Source organism: Scyliorhinus canicula, chromosome 18 (genome assembly GCF_902713615.1).
Source record: "Scyliorhinus canicula chromosome 18, sScyCan1.1, whole genome shotgun sequence".
Taxonomy (NCBI): Eukaryota; Metazoa; Chordata; class Chondrichthyes; order Carcharhiniformes; family Scyliorhinidae; genus Scyliorhinus; species Scyliorhinus canicula.
The window spans coordinates 28,108,046-28,128,437 of NC_052163.1; the positions used below are offsets into that span (position 1 = coordinate 28,108,046).

The 20,392-nt window shown below is 44.0% G+C and overlaps 1 protein-coding gene across 7 annotated transcripts in view; it reads left to right on the forward strand.

Annotated features, from left to right (window-relative positions):
* The window catches only part of sdk2b (sidekick cell adhesion molecule 2b), a 1,143,109-nt gene that overhangs the window by 851,626 nt on the left and 271,091 nt on the right, over positions 1 to 20,392 (forward strand). For all 7 annotated transcript variants that reach the window (XR_005458034.1, XM_038777821.1, XM_038777823.1 and 4 more), the window contains 2 exons: positions 2,011 to 2,161; positions 5,076 to 5,313. Coding sequence is in view for 6 of the 7 variants with exons in the window: in XM_038777821.1 (XP_038633749.1) it covers positions 2,011 to 2,161; positions 5,076 to 5,313 (389 nt within the window). In the remaining variant the exon portion in view is untranslated. The remainder of the gene's footprint in view (positions 1 to 2,010; positions 2,162 to 5,075; positions 5,314 to 20,392) is intronic.

Sequence of the window (20,392 nt, forward strand, 5' to 3'; positions counted from 1 at the left end):
ATATTCAACAGGTCCAACAGCGTCTCATCAAAACAGTAGATTAGATGGGCAGCACGGTGGCGCAGTGGTTAGCATTGCTGCCTCATGGCGCCGAGGTCCCAGGTTCGATCCCATCTCTGGGTCACTGTCCGTGTGGAGTTTGCACATTCTCCCGTGTTTGCGTGGGTTTCGCCCCCACAACCCAAAGATGTGCAGGGTAGGTGGATTGGCCACGCTAAATTGCCCCTTAATTTAAAAAAAAATGTATTGGGTACTCTAAATTTATTAAAAAAAGAGTAAATTAACGTTTTGGTTGTGGTCGATTTGTCAGCTGTGGAAACTGCAAGGTTAAGCACGTTCCATTGTTAGAATCAGCAAAATTGCATTGGTGGGGAGAATGAATCATAGGTAGAATGTGAGATGCCCGGAGTGTTTCGACTCTTCAGGTAAGTTTAGATTCTTTAGACTTATTAATGGGTTTACTGCCCTCCAAATATACACATTAACACTTCCTGCTAAAAGTAAGAAATAAGTTTTTTTAAATGTTGGATAGCACTTCAGGGTCAGAGTCAGATAATGAAAAATGGCTTGCAATCAAGAGGTGTGAAAATAGCTTAAAGCAAAGCAATAAGAAGATATGGAAAAGAGGAACTTTAAGAACTGACAAGAATTAAAGGGGATGAGGGAGTGTTGAAGAAAGGAGCAAGAATTAGCAGAAAATAACTGAAGTCGGCAAAATCGTAGAGGGCTGCGGAGAAAGAAAACATGCTGAGGTAAATTATTACCTCCTGCGTGGGAGACTGATGGAGAAGATTGAAGCACATGGAATTCAAGGAAACTTGACGATCTGGATCTGAAACTGGCTTAGAAATAGGACACAGGGTGGTGGTAGAAGGCTGTTTGAGTAACTGGAGGCCGATGTCCAGCGACGTATCACAGGGATCAGTGCTGGATCCTTTAACGATATATATATAAATGACATAGACGAGAATGTGGAGAGAATGATAAGTAAGTTTGCAGACGATTGGTAGGGTGGTTAACTGGTGAAGAAGAGGGCCGTGAGTTCCAAGAAGATATAGATGGTTTGGTCAGATGCACAGAGCAGTGGCAGGTGGCATTTAACCCTGAAGTGCGAGGTGATGGAAGAAGAAACAGGACAAGGGAGTACGTAATGATGGCAGAGACACTAGGAAGCTCAGATCCAACAGATGGATCTTGGGGTACTTGTTCACAGATCCCTGAAGGTGGCAGAGCAGGTTAATAGGGTAGTTACGAAGGCAGACAGGACACTTGCCATTATCAGTTGTGGCATCGAATATAAGAGCAAGGAGGTTATGTTGGGAGCTGTACGGAACATTGGTTAGGCCATAGCTGGAGTAATGTGTGCAGGTCTGGTCACCTCACTATAGGAAGGTGATTGCACTGGAGGGGGTACAGAGGAGATTCACCAGGCTGTTGCCTGGGATGGAGCATCTGAGCTAGAAGGAGAGATTCGCTAGGCTTGGATTGTTTTCTTTAGAACAGAGAAAGCTGAGGGGGATATGATTGAGCTGTATAAGACTGAGGGGTCTGGACAGGGTAAATTGGAAACAGCTGACCTCCTTGGTTGAGGGGTCAATCACAAGGGGCCATAGTTTTAAGAGGGGCAGGAGATTTTGATAGATTTGAGAAATAAAGTTTTCACTCAGAGGGTGGTCAGAATCTGGAATGCACTGCCTGGGAAAGTAATGGAGGCTGGAAACTTCACAGCCTTTAAAAAGCACTTGAATCACCATCATGTTCAAGAATATGGGACAAGTGCTGGTAAATTGGATTAGCGTGAGATTAGGGGTAGTTGTTGTTGGTGCAGACGCAATGTGCCAAAGGGCCTTTTCTGCGCTGTACGACTCTATGACCTCGGCACAAAACTGGCTGGGGGATTAGCAACCCGTTATAGAAACTGACCGATTTTCACAGTGAGTTTACTTAGCTTTGCTGTTAAATTTTCTCAACATTCGGAGGGGTCTTCCATTCTGCCTTGTGTTTCCACAGATTTCGCATGAGACAAGTCAACATTGTTGGAACAAGTCTGCCAAGTCAGTTATCACGCAAAATCCAAACCCTCCAGGCTCCACCTGATGTGGCTCCTGCCAATGTGACCCTGCGTACAGCAAGTGAGACAAGCCTCTGGCTCCGTTGGGTGGTATGTAACAGATGTGGGCTATCATTTCAGGATTCAGCACCAACATACATTTTTATTTACCATGCATCTTTATTTCTACAGTTATAATATTTGTGAATTCTAATGTTGCAGAAGGTAATGATGTGCATGTTTTGATGCCTTTGTCATTTGTATTCATAGAGAGAGAGAGGGAGGGAGGGAGAGAATGGCTCTGTAGCTCATTCTTCCATTAGAGGTGAATTTCTTTTAATGCATTGTCAATCCCCATTTCACAGTCAGGACTGTGAGGACAGATAATGAAACAATACAGCAAGCACTGTGTGCAAAAGGTGGCTCTGATCATTGAAAGCTTCTTCCTCCTGCTTGTGAAACACCACACTAGAGGAAAAATGGACACAGTGGCAGAATTAAAGTAGCCATAACCAACCCCCACCCCCCTCCCGCCCGTCATCTTTCAAGCGCGATCAAAGTTGCCTTTATGGTGGAGGATTGTACCATTCCTTTCAGTATTGGTTTGGAAGAATTTTTAAATTGTCATGTTGAAGCTTTCATCCGGGATTGAACTTATTAGAACCTTTTTGATAAGAATTTTTTTAAGCCAGAAATGAGATTGTAGCATCCCATGTCATTGTTTAGAACTGTCCGCAATGTGTTAACTACTCAACAAAATAAGACAAATTAATGAAAGGATGTGTAACAATCTGTGCTAGAAGATGTCATGAACTCATAGTATTTATTAGCTGCTGAATGGTTTTGTTTAAGGCCAGGTAAATGGAGTTAAAAGCAAACATTTACTATGCCAATTCAACTAATGTGACCAATTGCACCAAATACCATGAAGCGTACAGAATTCTTGACCTACGTTGTAGAAAAGTTGGCAGATTTATTTTTATTCTGGTGGGAAACAAATGAAAGCGGATGTGAACTTTAATTGGTCCTGAGTACATCAGGACAGAGGTCACTGTTATCAGTTCAGTTAATGGTTCTGGAAAAGTACTAGGTTAAATGTGTTTATTTAGGCATTTATAAAATAAGCCATTAAAAACTGCCAAAATGATGAGATAAAGAAAATTGTTATGATCTCCATAGAGACCAATAATAATTTAAAGAGAAATTCAAACTTCCAGTTATTAGCTGAAAGGGTGACACATCACGATTTAACATATCAAATATCTTTTACAACAGTTGCATCAATGACTAAAGCCAAAGCACTATTAATTAGATACTGATAACTATACTCTAAACGAACAGAGTCTGCCAACTTTTACTTATAATGACAACTGAAAACACCAATTTTGTTGCAGTACCCGCTCTCTTCAGTCAGCATCTAAACTTCTGGAACCTGGGTTTCTCAGCCCCCAAGGGTTCTCTGCTTTCCCAATCTATTTTCTGCCACGAGGGTTTTCCATGGGGATCCTTCTTCTCGGTGATCACGCCAGCCGGGTTTTAATTCCTCACAAGCTAGGCTTTCAAACTGGGTGTGAACTCCCAAACGATAGTCAGCATTTTCTCTGGTTAAGGTGCAGGCCTGGCCAATATCTATTTTCTTGGTCTCCCTCTCTCAGTCGGTTGCAGGTCGCCCAAGTCCAAAAGCTGCAACTTCCCTCTGTCTGATATTTCTGGGTTTACAGGGAAGCCTGAAAGTCATCTCCAAGTGACTTCTTCTACCCCACTCTCCACAACAATGGGACATGCGCAGCCCTTTATCCAAGTGAAAATGGCAACCTGCTTTCTTTAATGACCTCTGTTTTTCCATCTTAGAAACAAAAGGACAGGTTTCAGCACAACTCTTCACAACTTGTTTTTTTTTTTTTTAATATTTTTTCATTCTCCATTCTCCACCTTTTTCACATTTTCTCCCAAATTTACACCCACCAACAATAAACAATTATCAGTAACAAATATGTCAATCCCTATATCAATAACAACAATCCCATCCTCCCACCAACCCCCAAACATTAGCCCGCATGTTTACATAAACAAATGACAAAAAGGAATCAGAAATCACCCATAGTCACCATTAACACATACCGCCCCCCTCCCCCCAACCCTCCCACCCCTCCCCCCAACCCTCCCACCCACCCCCCCAAGTGCATGGAAAGTGCATGGTGAATAATGCCCATGGATTGTCGAACCCCTCCATCCTTCCACTCAGTTCAAACTTAACCTTCTCAAGAGTCAAGAATTCCAACAGGTCCCCCACCACGCCAGGGCATAGGGTGGGGAGGTTGTTCTCCAACCCATCAGGATCTGGCTTCAGGCGATCAACGAGGCGAAGGCTACAACATCTGCCTCCGCACCCGTTTCCAACCCTGGCTGTTCCGACACCCCGAATATGGCCTCCCGGGGGCTCAGGTCCAGTATCACGTGCATCACTTTAGAAATTACCCTAAAAACCTCCTTCCAGTACTCCTCTAGCTTTGGACAGGACCAAAACATATGAACGTGATTAGCTCCCCTGCCCCCCCCCCCCCCCCCCCCCCCCCCCGCGACACTCACACACATCTTCTACTCCTTCAAAGAATCGCCTCATCCTCGCCCTGATGAGGTGTGCTCTGTGTACCACCTTCAGCTGTATCAGCGCGCACAACAGTTTACAACTTAATATCGATAATACCTTTCTCGATTTTTGTAGACTTCGGCTCTTCTCAATGTGAACTTAGCGACAGCTGTCATTGCCCCTGGGTGTTAACATCTGCCATCTCTCCTTCATTAACACAATGTGACTCTCCTTTTGATCCAACAATTAAACCAACCGAGTTTACTGTCAAGACACTGCCATAGATCACGTGACTTCTTTCATTGACTTACATTTAAAGATACAGTTCTAAACCGTGATAATCTTACAAACCAAAAGACATAGGCCAAAACCATAATCATATATACCTCATACTTTGTAACAAGGTATAATCAGATTTGTAATTATTTTTTCCAGCCATTGCCTGAGCCAGAGTATAATGGGAATCAGGAATCTGTTGGATACAAAATAAAATATGGGAAGTCAGATGGAAATGGATCCACTCTTGTACATATTATCAGTGATCGAATTGAACGGGAATTCACCATCGAAGATCTGGAGGAATGGACTGAATACAGAGTGCAAGTTCAAGCATTCAATGCTATTGGTTCTGGACCATGGAGCCAAGAGGTCAGGGGTCTCACAAGAGAGTCAGGTAAGGTTATGCTAGATCTTATGCATAACAAAGAGCTCCCTATGGGTTTCACATTTTTACCAACATAAAATTAATAAAATTCTCGAGGGGAAATGAGAGTCTCCTCTAATGTCTCATTGAGTTAGTGCATCATAGGCAGCACGGTAGCATTGTGGATAGCACAATCGCTTCACAGCTCCAGGGTCCCAGGTTCGATTCCAGCTTGGGTCACTGTCTGTGCGGAGACTGCACATCCTCCCCGTGTGTGCGTGGGTTTCCTCTGGGTGCTCCAGTTTCCTCCCACAGTCCAAAGATGTGCGGGTTAGGTGGATTGGCCATGATAAATTGCCCTTAGTGTCCAAAATTGCCCTTAGTGTTGGGTGGGGTTACTGAGTTATGGGGATAAGGTGGAGGTGTTGACCTTGGGTAGGGGGTAGGGTGCTCTTTCCAAGAGCCGGTGCAGACTCGATGGGCCGAATGGCCTCCTTCTGCACTGTAAATTCTATGTTCTATGTTCTAAGCCTTACAGACAAGGAAATCTCAGGGTCAATCTCTTGCCAGCTCTAAGTTGGTCTGGACAGCAGAGGAGTAATGGTTCCTGGTTCTGAATGTTAGTGAGTGAGTTCTGTCTATTGACCCATACTGGAAATTGCATGTTGGGCTTTCAATTGAAGAAATTGTCAATTAGGTTTACTATTTAAGCCTCCAACAATGAAACTGGTTGCAATGGTCGCCGTCAAGACTTACACAAATAAAATAACATTTTAGTCCGGCAAAGGATGGATGGGGCAAGGATGGATGGGGCAGTCAGGAGTCCGCGTTTACATGAAAGTAATAAAAAATCGTAAAAAAGAAAATACATCTCCAAAATAAGAAATGTGTACAGCCAATAATAAATATGCAGCATCCAGTAATGGATTGACCAAATTATTGTGAGGTCTGTAAAAATGAATTCCAGAAGATCCCCTGAATAATTAACGGTTGCGCTATTTGACTAATATAAAACTGTGCTGGGTATGCACAGTTTAGGTGCTGGTAACACAGTGCAGTGTGAATTGAAACCAAACCTGAATGATGTATCATTGTCATTGAAACGTCAGAATAGTTACGCCTTGAACTCCCTGTCATTTGAAGTCCTTTTCCAAAGTTTCAATCACTGAGTTGACTGTGATTACTCCTATATGGGCTGGTTTAGCTCAGTGGGCTAAGACAGCTGGTTTGTAATGCAGAACAAGGCCAGCGGGTTCCATTCCCGTACCAATTTACCCGAACACGCGCCGGAATGTGGCGACTAGGGGTTTTTCACTGTAACTTCGCACTTGTGACAATAAAGATTATTATTAAATTAGTCTCCCTGCAACCTCCAACCCTGCCATCCACTCACTCTGCTCCTGATAAATCTAACAGCGTATCCAGACTAGCATTTTAAATTACAACTCATCCCCTTTGGCCCTTCAAATGAAATGAAATGAAAATCGCTTATTGTCTCGAGTAGGCTTCAATGAAGTTACTGTGAAAAGCCCCTAGTCGCCACATTCCGGCGCCTGTCCGGGGAGGCTGGTACGGGAATCGAACCGTGCTGCCGGCCTGCCTTGGTCTGCTTTCAAAGCCAGCGATTTAGCCAAGTGAGCTAAACCATCCACTATTCCCAAAATCTGCCCTTCCTCCGTCAATGCCCTCATCCTGACCAACTCACTGGCATTTCCATTTCAGTACCCCCAGTAGAATAACCAACACCACAACCCTAAATTGAAGGACTGTAGGCTTGAGTGCACTTGGCGCATGACTCTTCACACAGCACTACACCTAGTTGGGCTACGTGAATATTTCTCTTTCATATAAGATCCTCTTATTACTCCAGAGTTAGAGGGCAATCCAAAGGCAACCCAAATTCTTGACGACCATCAGAGAAACAGAAGGCACAATTGGAGAATGCACTGAAAGAGAATATCACTTTGTACCTGGATGATAATCTTCTATCTGGACATGCTAACCAGAAACACCAAACTGAAGATATAACAGTTAACGTATTTTCTAATCTCAGCTGGGAATTGTTGCTCTCTTATTCACGTCTTCATCTGGATGGGAAAGAGTTGTTTAAAGATAAGTTTAGGCCAATTTTGAAACACCAGATTAGAGTGGGGAGTGATCCCTAAGAATCGTAACAAATTTGTCCTCTGGCCTCATTCACATAATCTGGGTCAACTGCAGGTGACATTATGGGTGTGATCTAGCCAAACGGAGATAAAATCCCGTAGCGCACGATTAGCCAGGTGTCTCCCAGCGTTTGGAGTGTTGAGAAACATTGCGCTACCTGATGCCCATCCGGGTAGCTCGGGGCCTCAGAGGGGAACTCCCTGACAAGGCCGCACTTCGCCCCGTTTTCTGCACTGAGGATCTGCACTCGCCGGAACTCCTAGTGCAGCGAGAGATCGAGCCACCATTTTTAAATGGCATCTCGATCTCTCGAGCCCCTGACGCAACTCCCAACAGCCCTCCACAAGCCCCAACTCATTATAAGGGGTCCCCGGGCCACCCCACAGCCAGCCCGATCACTGCTGCACAAAAAATGCCAGCTTGGCGCCATGGCATTGCCGGCCCGGCACCCTGCCAGTGCCACATGGGGACCTTGGTAGTGCCAGGAAGGCACCGAGGTGCCCAGGTAGCATCAGCAGTGCCAGGGTACCACCCTGGCCAGAGGACGTGCACCTAGGGGTCTCCAGCCCCCTGGAATTCCCTCGTTCGTGGAGACTAGCACTTCCCCCAAGGCCTCCAAAGCGAGGGGGTTAGATCCCATGCCTTGATTAGATCTCGGAACACATATTAAAGTGAGAGTAGCTGTCTCACTCTAATGTGTAGACTTGCCAGAAAGTGATCCCGTCCACAATGGGGAGGATTCACATCGTGACATCTCGTGAGATCGCGTTAGATCTTGCGAGGTGCGACAGGCCAATTAGATCTCGGATGTGGGATCCCACAGCCAATTAGATCTCGGATGTGGGATCCCACGGCCAATTAGATCTCGGATGTGGGATCCCACGGCCAATTAGATCTCGGATGTGGGATCCCACGGCCAATTAGATCTCGGATTTGGGATCCCACGGCCAATTAGATCTCGGATGTGGGATCCCACGGCCAATTAGATCTCGGATGTGGGATCCCACGGCCAATTAGATCTTGGATGTGGGATCCCACGGCCAATTAGATCTCGGATGTGGGATCCCACGGCATGTACCGGTCACGTTGTGCGACGCTGCTTTTCGGGCGCTACGCACCCGGTGGATCCGGTCATATGTGATAAAAGTGCTGTGAGCCACTCAGGCTCCATTCAGGGCAGTCCAATTTGGCCAAGGGATCCTACAGCAATTGTAGGGCCCCTTGCTTGCCTATCCAAGAGGGGAGTATATATTTTTATGCCAATGTCCTGGATACTTGTAAAATGGCTTGACTCATTTGGGACCAGATGTTTTTCAGGTGTCACTTGGGACAGAGGAAGTTGGTCCCCAAAATGGGTTCCTCCCAAAAACAGGCCTCTTTCAACCTATTTGAGACCAGAGTATAAACACAGCGGCTTTCTCTATTCTGGTCTTTCATAACACCAGAAAATGTGACACTCGGTGCTCTTAATCTTTCAAAAAATATGAAAACACTGGCATGACACCAAATGCGTCGGCAAATAACGTTAAAAGGCACTTCCCCCCCCCCCCCCCCCCCCATGGTAAAGTCACAAATGACCTTTCAATTATTATCTGAGAAGTGTTATAATAATTTTCAGGGCTTGCCTTAACGATTACTCATCAAACTAGAAAGATGATGAACTGGCTTGTGTGTGAATTCAGTAGACTTCAGACATCAGTGTGGGAATGAAGAGCAGTATGTCAGCATATTAAACTGAAAGCCTATAGGGTAATAGTCCAGCCCACTCTGCTCTACGCATGCAAGACTTGGACTGTCTGCCAGCATCAGGCCAAGATGCTCAACCACTTTCGTGTGAACTGCCTTTGGAGGGTTCTGAAGATCAGATGGCAGGACTAAGTACCAGACACTGAGGTGGTGCTCACCCAAGCTGGCATGCCAGATATCCACACTGCATTGAGACTGTCACAGTTGATCAGTTTCGTTTATGTCCTTTAAGGAAGGAAATCTGCCATCCCTACCTGGTCTGGCCTACATGTGACTCCAAACAGCAATATGATTGACTCTTAACTGCTCTTGAGGCAATTAGTGATGGGCAACAAATGCTGGCTTTGCCAGCAACATCCACATCCCATGAAAGAATATTTAAAAAAAAGAATTGGGCTGGCCTTGTAGCCAAGAATATCTGACACACAGCTTACAGGGGCTGGTTTAGCTCACTGGGCTAAATAGCTGGCTTTTAAAGCAGATCAAGCATGCCAGCAACAGGGTTCGATTCCCGTACCAGCCTCCCCGGACAGGCGCCGGAATGTGGCGCTAGCCCTAGTGGGCTTTTCACAGTAACTTCACTGAAGCCTACTCGTGACCATAAGCAATTTTCATTTCATTTCATTTCAAAAGCGAATCTTCTCAGGAGAGATCGCATCTGGAGTGCGCTCTCATGGCTGTCAAAGGAAGTCCTATAAATAAAGGCATTCTGAAGGCTTCACTCAGAATTTTGTTATCGACTTCAACTCCTGAGAGAAGCTTGCCCAGGATCACTTGCCTGGCACAACTAAATAAATGGTGCCGCCTCCTTTGAAAGCAAATGCACATCAGAGTTGGAGACAAAATGAAAGTAGAGGAAATCCCGAGCCAGCAAAGTGTCCAAAACTCAGTCATCTGCAATATCCTGACCTATTTGCAGCAGAACCTTCTGGTGATAGTTCGGACTTGTCAGTCATCTATCGACCCACCAAACCCTGCCAAGCACCCCAGATGCTGAACGTAATGAACAACAAAAACCTCAAAAATATTGATTAAATATTTATACTGTTACAGTGAAACTAGTTCAAGTTTCTACTTTAAACAATTACTGTAGAACAAACCATTGGGTTAAATATTTCACTTATCTACTCACTGGAAGCTGCACATCCAAGCATCAATTTAATGCTCCCAGCAAAGATCCTCATCTGCTTGGGGTGCACGGTGGAATTTCAAGTGCATCTTGCACACAATTTCTATCCATTATTTCAAATGGAAGATTATGCAAACCTCGTGTTCAAATGTTCCACATGCATTCTTACTGCTCAAACAAAGTCAGAAAATTACATCAGGAAAGGCAATGCTTATCCTGGATGGCAGTGATGTGTACTTGCAATACTCAACTGTTGCCACAGGATGGCATAAAACAGCTCTGTAAGTCGCTTCATGTACTGTAATCATTTAAAAGTAGGAATGTTAACTTTTTACTTAAGTGTGAAGTTTCAACACTTCATTAGTATTTTGATCATCAATCTCTACAGTGAACACCTGAAAATTGTGAATCTTCTGTAAGATAATAATTGAAAAGTCAGTGGTAACTTTAGTTTTGGGGGAAAAAATACCCTTTTTTGTTTTTTTAAGTGATTTCTGAAATTCCAGCCTTCAGTATGGAGTTAGAATGTCTGTGTTGGATCCTGTGCTGTGCTATGTGGCAGCTGTTTCTTAATAACCAGAGTACTATTTCTTGAAGTCTGCCTGAGTCGTGGTTCCTGATTATAATTGAAGCTGTCATACTTTAGCCTTGTTTATTCTACGTGGTTCATTCTGAGCTGGATCTGATATGGATCTGTGGCAATCACTTCTGTTTCTTTAATGCAGCTCAGTTCAGTAACTCCTTCCAACCAATTCCTTTAAGTAGCTGGGAGAAGCACGGCTGACTAAGTCAACTTATTTAATGATGTGGGATTGCACTCTGCAATTCTGCCCATTCTTCCGCAAAATCACAAATCAGTGGCCTTGATCATGCACGTACCTCTTCTGATTTGAATGTAGCTAAATTCCTCCTGCCTTCCAAGGGTTAATCTGTGTAACAGTTTAAATACAATTGGTCCATCAGCGTTAATCATTCAGTGCTCTCACAGGGCCAGGGACAGAGCTATAACCATTTGTACAGATGATTAAACCTCAAGAGTTGCTGCTGATTGAGGCTGTTGATATTATTGGACTTTAATTAAACATTAAATTGCAGGAAGCTATTCAGAAAGGGTGATAATTGACATAGTGAAAAGTAACAGGAAGAGGATGACTAATTGACCCTTTCCCCCTGTTGCAAAACAGAGGCAGAACTGTTGCAACCCAATTCAAATGAACAAAGAATTGCTTCTCGTGACTCCAATTTGCACAACGTTTCTCCTAAATGCAGAAAACCTATCGCATTGCCAAAAAAGTAACAATTAATTTGGATCACTGATTGCTCAGAGAAACAGGCTAGGCAAATGCTTTTCATTCATACCTGAAACCAGCAAATACCCCGCGCCTAGATCTGGATATGGCAAAATGGTCTTGACATAATGTTGCCCTTCAGGGCAGTGATTCTACTGATTGTAAGAAAATGAAAAATCTCCAGTACACTGATAAGTAGATTCCTCGTTGTTAACTTACCTTCAGATTTTTCACCAATTTCTTATTTTATTCATCCTCCTGATCTCAGTCTTGGACAGAAATCATTATGAATTGTTTCAATTTTGATGCATGCAATAACATTTTAAAGTGACGAAAAACAAAATACAGAATACAGATTGAAGATGAGTACAACCCAATAACGGATCTGCACTCTGCTGGTCCACTAGTATGTGTAAAGAGAACAGGCTGGTTAAGTCTAGCTGATCATTGATGAGTCAAGCCTACTTCTGAACACATGATATTGACAGGCAGGAATGGATGAGTTGGTCCATCAAGCCTGCCCAAACCCCCACTCCCTGCCTCACAATCTCCTGCGAAGGTGAAGAAAAAAATCTCTGAGCCAGAAGGGAAAATAATACTCTACAAACTTCTCTGACCCTCTCGGCCAATCAAAAAGCAATACATGAGAAAACATGGGCCAGCTGCTACCTATTAAGATACCCCCCACCCCCACCCCCAGTTAAGAACTGTTCCAGCTCCTTCGTGAAATTCGAGTCAACACCCACCACAACAGGGATAATATATTCCACAGGCTCACTCCTCTCTTGGGAAAGAATTGCCTAACATCATGACCTTTCTTACCTGTGGATCGTTTAAACCAGTGTTTTCAAACTTTTTTACCCGGGACTCGCTTTTACCAACTGGCCAACCTTCACCACCCATGCCAGTACACCTTCGTGACACACCATTTTGGCTTACCTTTAATGCAACAGGTGAGCCTGCCTGGTCCTCACAATCTCACTTGCTTTGTAATTCATAATTCAGTGTTACATTTCTGCTAAGGACTTCAGCTGACGATTTATGTTCTCGCATCCTTTGAAAAAAAAACAAGAGGTTTGTCCTCGACTCGCCATGCTTAGTCTTCCAATGCCTTTAGGTCTTGAGGGTTTAAATTTTGCCAATACTTCCCAACATATAACGCAAATGGGTTTTGCATCCTGATTTGCATTGGCACAATTAACAAAGCCGTACCTCAAGGAATCATCTTTATACTGCTTTGTTTCTGATTCCAGCTTCTTAATGGAATGGATTTTTCACCAGAGGCCCTGGAGCTCATACCAGCCGTGTGACTCTCCTGGGCAGCTCACACCAGCACTGCTTTGTCCAGCAGTGGACTCTCCTGTGCAGCTCACACCAGCATTGCTTTATCCTGTCGTGGACTCTCCTATGCAGCTCACACCAGCACTGCTTTATCCTGCCGTGGACTCTTCTGAGCAGCTCTCTCCTGTGATCATGAACACCGCAACGCTCCTAATGACCCCCTCCCCCCGCAACCCAACCATGGGTCGCGACCCTGACTTTGAAAAACCCAGATTTGAACTCCTGGCCCATGATCCTTGCCAATGGCATAATGATAATGTCACTGCAATAATAATCCAGAGGCCCAGGCCAATGCACTGGGGACATGGGTTCAAATCCCATGTGGAATTTTAATTCAATCCATCTGGAATTGAAAGCTAGTTTCATTGATGGCAACTGTAAAACTATTATCGATTGTCTTAAATGTCCTTGCCCATTCACTCATGCCCTTTAGGGACGAAAATCTGCTGTCCTTACCCAGACTAGCCTACATGTGGTTCTAGACCATCTGTCCTCTGAAATGTTCAGTTCTAGGGCAATCCGGGAGCGGTAACAAATGTAGGCTTTGCCAGTGATGTCCTCATCCCGTGAAGTTAAACTAGAATAACCTTACAAAAGGCACCTTATTCAGCTTTTTAATTATTTTATAGGCTGGGAATAAAATATGATCATTAAAAGATAGGACATGAAACTAATTATACAGACATGTCTGTATTGCAGTGGGTATAATGGATTGCACATCTAGAATTCTGTGCAATATTCATTTCTTTCAGCAGCAACACCATTTTTCATGGTTCTGTATAGAACCAATTGGCAGAACCTCTAATATGCATGTGGGTCGCAAAAGAGAGAAGAATGATGTTTAGATTACACAGCAGGTTGAAAATAATAACAATAATCGCTTATTGTTACAAGTAGGCTTCAATGAAGTTACTGTGAAAAGTCAAGGACAAAATGATTGAGGATGGCTATTTTTCAGGGTGGGTTTGACACGGTATGGGACAATTGGGCGCAGCCAATTTGGCGCGGCCGTTTGGGCGCAGACGACAGAAATTTTTTTAGTTTTTGTGGCTAGTATGCTATCGCGTTTCAAGTGTTCATCTAAATGTTGTGAAGGTCCCGCCTCTATCACCCTTTCAGGCAGTGAGTTACAGATCCTCACCACTCTCTGGGTGAAATGGTTTTTCCTTAAATCCCCTCCAAACCTCCTGTCCCGACCTGACATCCATGCCCCCTGGTTATTGACCCCTTTGCGGAGGGGAAAAGTTTCTTCCTATCTGCCCTATCTATGTCCTTGACAATTTTGTACACCTCAATCCGGTCTCCACTCTGCCTTCTCTGCTCTCAAGAAAACAACCCTAGCCTAACTGGCCTCTCTTCATAGCTGAAATGCCCCAGCCTATGCATCATCCCAGTGAATTTCCTCTGCACCCTCTCCAGTGCAATCACATCCTTTCTATAGTGTGAACTGCACACAGTACTCTAGCTGCGATCTAACGAGCATTTTATATAGCTCCATTATCCATTATAACCTCCCTGATATATTTTATGCCTTGGCTAATAAAGCCGAGTATTCCATCTGCTTCACAACCACCTTATCTACCTGTCCTGCTGTCTTCAATGATCTTTGGACATGCACACCAAGGTCCCTCTGATTCTCTGAATTTTCTAGTGTCCTACCATTCATAGCGTATTCCCTTGCCTTGTTAGTCCTCCCAAAATACATCACCTCACACATTTCAGGGTTAAATTCCATTTGCCACTGTTCTGCCCATCTGACCAGCCCGTCTATATCATCCTGGAATCTAAGTCTTTCCTCTGCACTATTTTCGGGTCATGACACATCACAAACCACACATTTTCAGGTCATCTTCGAACTTACTGATCATGCCTCCGCATTCACGTCTGGATCATTAATGTGCACTGCAAACAGCAAGGGGCCCAGCACCGTACCCTGCCGTACACCATTGGACACAGGCATCCAGTCATAAAAACAACCTTCGACCATTACCCTCTGCCTCCTGCCAGTAAAGCAATTTTGGATCCAATTTACTAAATTGCCCTGGATCCCAAGGGCTCTTACATTGATCAATCTCCCACACGGTACTCTGACAAATGCCTTACTGAAGTCCATGCAGATTACATAAACTACACTTCCCGCATCTTCACACTTAGTCACCTCCTCGCAAAATTCAATCAAATTTGTTCGGCATGATGTCCCCTGACAAAGCCATCGCCAATCCTATATATTCCTTGACAACCAGGATTCTCTGGGTTTTTTGGTCTCACCTGATGTACCGTCAGTTACCACGAGACGAGAATGGTGAAACAATCGAGCCTTTATTGCACAAGATGTTGTGCCTCCTGCAGCTGGAACCAGAAAGGGAGCAGCGCAGGAGAGCATAGACTTTTATACGTCGCCTGCTGGGAGGAGCCAGCAGGCTGGGATTTACTGTGGTACCTGTAATACAGTGGCAGTACCGCAATACATGTAATATGTTACCACACCACCTTTTATCTTTGCAGGAACATGTTGGCCTTGAACTCTTACTATTTCCTTTTTGAATGATTCCCACTGCTCTAATGTTGATTTCCCCACAAGTAAATGCTCCCAGACCGCTTTGGCCAGATCCTAGCTTCTCATATTAAAATTGGCCTTCGGCCAATCCAGAATCTTCATTTGCAATCTATCTCTGTCCCTTTTCCATAACTACCTTAAACCTTACTGAGTTATGGTCACTACCGCCAAAATTCTCCCCCACTGACATTTCTACCACCATCCCAGCTTCAGTCTCTAAAATTGGGTCCACTACTATTCCATCTCTTGTAGAATTTTCGATGTCCTGGCTCAAAACTCTCTCGTGGATTCACTTTAAAAATGTTGCCTCCTCTAAGCTTTTCATACTTTGCCAATGCCAATTAATATTGGGGAAATTGAAATGCTATTATTACGGTATTAGTTTTACACTTCTCTGAGATTTGGCTACATATCAGCTCTTCTATCCCCCCCTGCCTATTTGTGTCCCTGCCTACTCCCAGTAACGTGATTGCTCCCTTTTCGTTTCTAAGTTCTACCCATATGGCCTCAATTGAGGAACCTGCTAAGAAACCATCCCTCTTCACAGCAGTAGTCAGCAGTAATTGACACCTTGATCAATATTCTGACAAAACCTCCTCTTTTACCACCCCCTGGCCACATACTCCCCATCTCACCTGAAGATTCTACACCTCAGAATATTGAGCAGCCAGTCCTGCTCCTCCCTCGACCATATCTCTGCGATAGCAATAATATCATATTCCCATGAGTTAATCAACGCCCTCAATTCATCTGCATTATGTGTAAGGTGTGCCTTAACATGTCTATCCTCATGCTGCCTTTCAGTCTGACTTGGCTTTTCTTCTATATTTAGCTGTGGATCACCCCCTACAGTGGCTCCACCCCCTAACCCATCCCCCTGCCAAATTAGTTTAAGTTCCCACCCCACGAACAGCATATAACATAGAACAGTACAGCACAGAACAGGCCCTTCGGCCCTCGATGTTGTGCCGAGCAATGATCACCCTACTCAAACCCACGTATCCACCCTGTACCCGTAACCCAACAACGCCCCCCCTTAACCTTACTTTTTTAGGACACTACGGACACTTTAGCATGGCCAATCCACCTAACCCGCACATCTTTGGACTGTGGGAGGAAACCGGAGCACCCGGAGGAAACCCACGCACACAGGGGGAGGACGTGCAGACTCCGCACAGACAGTGACCCAGCCGGGAATCGAACCTGGGACCCTGGAGCTGTGAAGCATTTATGCTAACCACCATGCTACCGTGCTGCCCCCAGCACTAGTAAACCTCCCCACAAGGTGGTCCTGTTCCAGTTCGGGTCTGACTTTCTGACTTGTACATATCCCACCTTCCCCAGAAATGGATCCCGTGATCCAAGAAACTAAAGTCCTTCCTCCTGCACCATATCTTCAACCACGCATTCCTCTGCACTATCTTCCTATTCCTATACTCACTAGCCCGTGGCACCAGGAGTAATATAACCAAGTTTTGAGGTTCAATCTGCTAACTAGCTCCCAAAATTCTTGCTGCAGGACCTTATCCCTCTTCTTAGCTATGTCGATCGTACCAATGTAAACCACTGACTGAACGGCAAGAACAACAACTTGCATTTATATAATAAAGTAAAACATCTCAAGGCACTTCACAAGCGTGATTATGAAACAAAATGTGGCACTGAAACACAACAAAATATGAAGGCAGGTGACCAAACATTTGGGCAAAGAGGTAGGTTCTAAGGATGGCCTTAAAGGAGGACAGAGAGAGAAAGAGAGTCTCAGAGAGGAAATACTACGGTTTCGGGCCTTGGTAGCTGAAGGCACGGCCAACAATGGAGGAGTGATGAAAATCATGGAAGACAGCAGAATGTGAGATTGCAGCGACCTCAGAGGGTTTGTGCAGATGGAGGTAATAGTAGAGATGCGGAGAGGACGAGACCATAGCACAATTTGAAAACGAGATTGAGAATTGATGATTCAAATGAGGAAGGAGCAGTGCTCCGAAAGCTAGTGTTTGAAATAAACATGTTGGACTTTAACCTGGTGTTGTAAGACTTCTCACCCCAATCCAACGCCGGAATCTCCACATCAGACAATTTAAAAATCAGAGCGTTCCAGGACTGAGAACCAATCTCGGTCAGTAAGTACAGATGGATGAACAAAGTTAGGATACAAGTTTTGGAGGAGCTCACAATCAGCTGAGTAATCAATCTGATTATAACTTGGCATGAGATCAATGTTTTTCAATCCTGGAATTTTTTTTTGTGCCCTTTATGAATCTGCGTCAGTCCAGTGATTATTTGATTCTGATAATGATGTAGATTTGTATGTTTTTTTATTGAATGTATAAAAGATCAAAGACAGGAGTGAAAATATAATTATGAATTGATCCTATCCTGGAACCATTTGATTAAAGCCCATAAATAGGATTATCGTGATGCTGGAATCTTTGTAAATGTAATTTCCTGATAGCTGATCTTCCATTGCTTGCAGCTATCAGCTATGATTGCATATTCTGTGAAAGAGCACTGTGAAAAAGCTTATAATGCAGTGTTATTTAATGTAGAATTACATCCAGGTTCAGGGTGCAGGAATCATTGAATTTAATTTACATACAGCAGGAAACAAGGTCTAATATAAAACATAGCTATCAGCAACCAGCTAGGGAGCCAATTTGTTTGGCACGTAGCTAATACAAGTCCACCTTGTCAGGTCAAGATTGTATTAAAGGGAAATGAGTAGTTATTATATCGAAATACCTGATTACTATTTGATCAAATATCTGATCCAATCAAGGGCAATAAATCTGGCCTTTGGAGGAATAGCAGTAGTACTCTGTGTTTCTGGTTGGTTATCTCCAGCTAATGCGCTTTTTGTGCTCCAATGAGAAGTGTTTCTCTTCATTAACAACCCATCTACTTTTTACAGGCATTGTGAGTTTGTCCCGTCCCTTCAGAAGAGAATGTGCATTCCATTCTTTCCCACAATGGACTTAGATTTTCTTTTTACATGGTGTCCGCCATGTTCTTTCTGGACACATATATTTCGCAAATGGAACCTGTTTTGTTATGCTCTTGACGTGGCATAAGCTGCTTCCTTGATGTGCACTCTGACAAAGGAAGGTTTAGACTTGGAGATAGCTTTAACACATTTATTAAACTGTTAACGATTCTCCTACTTGGGTTCGACTCTCCTGTTAATCTTGCTATAGCTACTCAGACTATCTAACCAGTATGCTACAATCCACGTGGTGGGTGTGATGTGTTTCAATCAATCCTGTTTGTCCTCACTAAGTGTTTCCACTGGAAAGAGGAAGATCATGTGTGCTGTGTCCTTTTATATGGGTGTGTTTAATGCCCCCCTGTGGTAGTGTCACCTCTAGGTGTGTCGTGACTGCCCATTGGTCGTGTCCTATCTTACTGACCTATTGGTTGAATGTCTGTGTGTCATGATGTTTCTGGTGCTCCCTCTAGTGTTTAGCTAGGTGTAGTGTGTTCACATTAACCCCTTGTATATTTACAGTGATGCATATCACCACAGAACCTTCATTTCCACTTATTTCACAATCTCAGTAAAAATGTTGTTTGCTGTTTACAAATAGTGCAGGGGATTGGGGGTAGAGTACTAGATTGGATTGAGGATTGGCTGACTGACAGAAAGCAGAGGGTTGGGATAAATGGGTCCTCGTCTGGCTGGTGAACTATAACTAGTGGAGTGCCGCAGGGGTCAGTCCTCGGAGCTCAACTGTTCACAATCTTCGCAAGCAGGGACAGAGGATAACATAGCAACATTTGCGGATGATACTAAAATAATGAAAAATGAAATGAAAATCGCTTATTGTCACGAGTCGGCTTCAATGAAGTTACTGTGAAAAGCCCTTAGACGCCACATTCTGGCGCCTGTTCGGGGAGGCTGTTACGGGAATCAAACCGTGCTGCTAGCCTGCCTTGGTCTGCTTTCAAAGCCAGCGATTTAGCCCAGTGTGCTAAACAGCCCCTGTAAAATGAAATGAAATGAAAATCGCTTATTGTCACGCGTAGGCTTCAATGAAGTTACTGTGAAAAGCCCCTAGTTGCCACATTCCGGCGCCTGTTCGGGGAGGCTGGTACGGGAATGGAACCGTGCTACTGGCCTGCCTCAGTCTGCTTTAAAAGCCAGCGATTTAGCCCAGTGTGCTAAACCAACTAGATGGGAAAGCAGGTAGTGAAGAGGAGATTTTGCAGATGCATATAGACAGGCTAGAAGATTGGACCAAAATTTGGCAGATGGAGTTGAAAGTAGATAAGTGTGAGGTTATCCATTTTGGCCAAAAAAATAGAAAGGCAAGTTATTATCTAACTGGAAAGCAAATTCAAAATGCATCTGGGCAGAGGGATCTGGGTGGCTTTGTTCATGAATCACAGAAAGTCAGTATGCAGTGTCTTTATTTTAGGTCTTGTTGCTCAGTAGATTTTTGGCTCCGCAGTTTTAAAAAACAAACTTTGCGGTTGTATTTTGCAACAAATGAATCAAATCAGGTCCAGAATGTTCCAGCTTTTGTACTGTGCTGCACTACTGGGCTTAAAGCCTGGATATGCTCATTTAAAATGAGTTTGAAGCTAGTTTAGAGTACTTCTACAATTAGGATTTCAGCATTTCCAATTTGGTTGAAAGGGTTGTTCTCACAGCCTGTGTTGTATTTCACTGGTCTGCTGTTTGTTAACCTCTGGTCCTTAAGATTCCTCTCTTTTAAACCTTTAAAGCTGCAGTCATTCTTCCCTTTTTTATTTAAAAAAAAAACTCTGCAGGAACTTTTCTCTCTTTTAACTACAGCTCAGCCAACTTGTTATTTGCTGCAAGCTGGTGTTGCAATTATCCTCCAGCTCTGCCTGCATTAACTTTTTTTAACTTCAGTGCAG